The sequence below is a fragment of the Mandrillus leucophaeus genome, unplaced genomic scaffold, assembly GCF_000951045.1.
Source record: "Mandrillus leucophaeus isolate KB7577 unplaced genomic scaffold, Mleu.le_1.0 Scaffold150, whole genome shotgun sequence".
In the NCBI taxonomy this organism is placed as follows: Eukaryota; Metazoa; Chordata; class Mammalia; order Primates; family Cercopithecidae; genus Mandrillus; species Mandrillus leucophaeus.
This window is the reverse complement of record NW_012101477.1, coordinates 3,835,548-3,840,409: the sequence shown is the minus strand read 5'-3', so window position 1 is coordinate 3,840,409 and position 4,862 is coordinate 3,835,548. Positions and strand designations below refer to the sequence as shown.

The following is a 4,862-nucleotide window of genomic DNA, read 5'->3' as shown; positions in this document are numbered from 1 at the left end:
CATTCCAGAAGGAGAACAGCCAGAGCAAGAGTGAGGCTGGAAAGGGAGGTGTGTCCACAGGACAGGGAGGAAGCCAGGGGAACGGGTGCCGATCGCCACACCTGGGGCCCCAGGGGAGGGTTCTAAGCAGGGGAGAGGCCACATCTGATTTGGTTTTGCAAAGATGGCGCTGGCTGCTGTACTTGGACACTGGAGTAACTCAGGAGGGGAACCGAGCTGGGTGACTGGAAGAACCTGGAAGAGCTGATGAAAGTGGCAGCTCCTCCCGGGCCTTCTTGCCGTCCACATCCAGCCCAGGCCTTCTCTGATCCCTGGCATGCTCTCCCACGGCGCCCAGCTGCTGGTGTGGCCTCCAGGGCCGACACCTACTCCCTCATCCCCATCTCACGCTGGCTGCTGCACACACCCTTGGCCCGCCTTGCTGAGCTTCTCGGGTGCCCACCTGAAGCCAGACCACTCTCACCAGCGGGCTTGCGGGTACCCCCACCCCCTCCACCCGTCCCCCACCGTGCAGGGCCAGCTGCTCCTACGTTACCCACCTCCCTCACCCACCAGCTCTGTGGTTTCCTGAGCCCCGCCACTCTTCCCCCTGTTTCTTGCACAGCCCTGTTCACAGAGACACCTCATGACATGACAGCACGGACGGGCGAGGATGTGGAGATGGCCTGCTCCTTCCGCGGCAGCGGCTCCCCGTCCTACTCGCTGGAGATCCAGTGGTGGTACGTGCGGAGCCACCGGGACTGGACCGACAAGCAGGCCTGGGCCTCGAACCAGGTAATGCCCCTGGGGAGATGCCAAGCGGGGCTGGGGAAGTCCTGGTCCCTGGGGTAGGGGTATCTCTCTGCCCCTCTTCTCCTCTGGGGGATGTGGGCTCCAGCGCTGTTCTCCACACCACACAGCTGTCTCCCTCCCTTCTTCCTCCTGGGGTGGGGGTTTTAGGTGATCATGGAGGCTTATCTGGGGGAACGGGCAGGAGGCAGAGCTAGGCTGAACACTTGAAATGGCCACAGCAAGACGGGCCTTCCAGAGCACAGAGGGCCTCCCTTCAGGGTACAGGTGAGGAAACTGAGGCCAGAGGGACAAGCTGGCTTCAGGTTATGGAGCAAGGTAGGTCTTGTGACTTGCTTCCCACCACTTCTCCAGGCCACACGGGCAGCCTTTTTGTAACAAGCTCTGCAAATGCTGAGTTCATTCACAGGCACACACGCAGGTGTGCACCAGGCTCCCAGCACACCCTTGGCTGCACATGTGCTCGCCCCTCTACACGTGCATGCTCGTGTGTACACACCTGTAGAGCAGATGCTGTGGGGGCTCTGCCCCATGCCCGGTGTGCAGCATGCCTGGGACCAGCCCACTGCCAACTGCCAGCTCCTCCGGCTCTGCTTGAGGGTTTTCTCTGGACACCAGAGCCTGCCAGCCAGCGAGGCAAGCAGGAGGAGCAGGGGACTCAATAGGCAGAAGCAGCCCCCACCAGTGACCTGCAAAGTTGGAGGATGAATGCCCCAGTTCCCTCGCCCTCAGCTGGGATGACCGAAGCATGTTCTTCACTGTCTCCCCGAGTGCCCAGTGGGATGAAGCTGCAGTTGCCTACAGTGGTAACTAACCGACAACATACCTCCCATTATTAACTTTCTTCCCCTTTTGGTTTCACTCACCTTCTCCCCTTACTTGTGCTTCCTGGGATCACCTCCCAAATAAACTGCTTGACCTTTGTCTCAAGGTCAGCTCTTGGAGGAACTCCATCTGAATCATCTGCATCCTTACACATGTGTATACACTAATGAACACGCAAACACATAGAGATCTGCCCACCCATTCATATACGACCACATGTATCTGCACACATTCACAAACACGCATTGGCTCGCTCATACACTCCCCATGTTCATGAAAGAGTGTCTCACATGTGTCCAAAGGCATAGCAAACTCTGTGTTGCTCCTGGAGGTGTCAGCTCCCCAACACTTCCAGCCCTGCCACATGCAGGCTTAGAGGACTCCAGTGGCCAGAGAAAGCCCTTAGGCAAACCGTTGCAGGTGTCTGCGGTTGGAAGCCTCCAGGGTCAGCTTGCAAAGGTGGGGAATGTGGGTAGGGTTCCCACAGCATCTGCACACACGTTCACATGGGTGGCACACCTGAAAGTACAAACACACTCTCAGATAGTGATCAAGAGTACAAACACGCTCCTAGCAACGTACCAAGCCGACGCTTAGATTTCTGCCTGTTCACACTCCCTCCAGTGTATACCAAAGTACCCTTGTGTGTCTAAATGCACAAATGTGGTCATTTTCTACATACCTCCATTATCTTCTTTTGCTCTGACATCCCCTCTGTCCCCTGAGTGGATACAGAAAGCTGAAGGACCCCAACTCCAGACGCCATGGCCCCCGAGCCTCATCTGCTGTCATGAGAATCTTAGCTGTTGTCTGTATCCCTATAATGTGTCTCCCCACACTGCCACCCCACCCCCACCCTGTGCTAACACCTTGTCTCTGCTCTCTCCACCCCTCCCCGCTCCCAACAGCTAAAAGCATCTCAGCAGGAAGACGCAGGGAAGGAGGCAACCAAAATAAGTGTGAGTTTTGATAATGACTTCTCGAAAGGGCTCTAATGGAGGGCACAGCTGTGACTTAAAAAAAAATTGGGGTCCAGTTCAGCAGGGAGCTTGGGCAAGAAGATGGAAGAGAAGAAAAAGAGAAGGGAAAAAAAAATGGCCCTGCTCTGTTTTTTAAAAGCCGGAGATTTTTCAAGTTCGTTCAATGATAGGCACAAAAAATGACAGGGGAGAGAAGATGCATTTTCTCCTGTCGGGGCCAAGGCTGTGTGCGTCCTGGTGCCTTCAGGCTTGTCTCAGCAGCATTTTTTATTTGGGGAACCAACAAGGTCTAATGAGCCTGAGCCAGCTTTTTTTGGCCTATCATTACTGAGTGTTACGCCATCTTGGGGTCACTCGGTGATCTGGCCCTGGGGACGGGGTGGGGGCACTCTAGCCAAAGGATTTCAGGACTGGGCAGGCCTTCTTATTTATTGACTCATTTGTTAGTAGCCCCCCTCTATAAGAAGGGCCAAGCATTCACCCATTTTGCAGGTGGGGCAGCTGAGGCTCAGGAGGTCAAGGACTTGCCCGAGTCACGCCAAGGGTGACTGGTGTTGCTGAGCTACCTGGCTTCAGGGCTCAAGCTCTTTGTCACCGGGCTGTGCTGCAGGCCAGTGCAGCTGGGGCCCAGGGAGTTCAGGGGGTGACAACTTTTGTGAAGGAGGGGGCACCCAAAGCCAGTCCTGGGAGAGGCAGACAGGAGGGAGAAAGGAGGTGAACAGGGGAGAGAACACAGAGTGGAGGGGACCCGCCCGGAGACACATGTGGCCATGCAATGAGGCAAGATTTGTGCATGGGGTGTGAGGTCAGCCTGGCAGGAGGCTAGACATCTGCCAGCACCACACTCAGAAAAGGCAGGTGCCCGTGGGGTATGAATGCGTGTGTGTGCGCGCATGCGCATGGTGGGGAAGCCTTTCGAAATTCACCCTTTTTTGCTTGATTCTTCCACAACTTTTCAAGGACTTGTAGGGGAGCTCAGGTCCCCAAGTCCAATTCGACAGGGATGAACAGAGGAGCCGCACCCCCAAACCGAGGTCACCATGTGGAGACTGGGCACAGGGATCATTGGGGTGCCATGTCGGGCATCAGAGGTGGCATCATGGAGGGAGAGAGGCCAGGCAGGAGGCTCCTGCAGCCCCTTCACCCCCACCCTCTGCCAAGGGCGCATCCATATCGAATGCCCCGTTTCTGGCCCAAATACCCATCCGTTAAGCCCAGGCAGGTAGATCTGTGTGCATATTAATACCCTGTTCATCACAGCCCTTTCTCCTATAATTTTGCTTGGGGTTTAAGGAGCAGCTCTGGCAAAGGAGAGAATAATCTAATTGACTTAGAGGATTAGAATTCCAGGCTGCTGGGTCCCACATGAGGGGAATGCGACGACGTTAATTAGTTAAATAAAATAAATGTGCTCAGCATGAATGTGCAATTACCCCAACCCACCCCCCTCCAGCCCCCGCAATGCCTGCACCAGCTGGGGCTCCGAGGGTCTGGTTAGGAAGCACACAAACAGGCATGGGCCAAGCTCCTCGTGCAGACAGCGCCATGGGAACAACCATTCCTAATACGCAGGTGCTCTCCCTGGATTCCTGCAGTCTGAGGAGGCAGCCCAAACTTTCCTCCGTGGCCTTCAGAACTCTGCACGATTGCTCTGCCCACCCTCCAGCCTCACCTCCTCTTGCCTGACCTCACTCCCCTTCCCCTCCCGACCCTGGCAGCCTTTCCACCTTCCCATTCCTTCCCACCTCTCGGCCTTTGCACAGGCTGGTCCCCCTGCCTGCAAAGCTGTTTCTCTCTCTCTTCCCACAGAGCTCAGCTCGGGGAAGCGTCCCTTGAACTTGTGACCCAGCTGGCGCCCCTCCTATTTCCCTGCTGGCTGTATTTCTGGTTGTCATTATCCACTTGTGTGAGTTTTGGCTTCATGACTGTCTCTCCCAGAGATGGGGGGCACTGGGACTGAGCCTGCTTGACTCACTGTTGCATTTCCAGAGTCTAGCACAGAGCCTGGTATGGTGTAGTAGGTACCCAATAAATATTTGTTGAATAACTATCACACACACAGACATACGCCCAGGCCAATGTGTGTTTGAACCATACACATATTTATTTTATTTTATTTTATTTTCTTTTTTGAGATGGAGTTTCACTGTTGTCACCCAGGCTGGAGTGCAGTGGCGCGATGTCGGCTCACTGCAACCTCCGCCTCCTGAGTTCGAGAAATTCTCCTGCTTCAGCTTCCCCAGTAGCTGGGACCACAGGAGCATGCCA

General features: G+C 55.4%; 1 protein-coding gene across 1 annotated transcript in view; it reads left to right on the top strand.

Moving 5' to 3' along the window:
* Nucleotides 1–246: 246 nt before the first annotated feature.
* The window catches only part of VSTM2L (V-set and transmembrane domain containing 2 like), a gene marked incomplete at its 3' end in the record, with an annotated part of 13,158 nt that continues 8,542 nt past the window's right edge, over nucleotides 247–4,862 (top strand). The window contains exons 1-2 of the mRNA XM_011975025.1: nucleotides 247–774; nucleotides 2,523–2,573. Of these exons, the coding sequence (XP_011830415.1) occupies nucleotides 247–774; nucleotides 2,523–2,573 (579 nt within the window). The remainder of the gene's footprint in view (nucleotides 775–2,522; nucleotides 2,574–4,862) is intronic.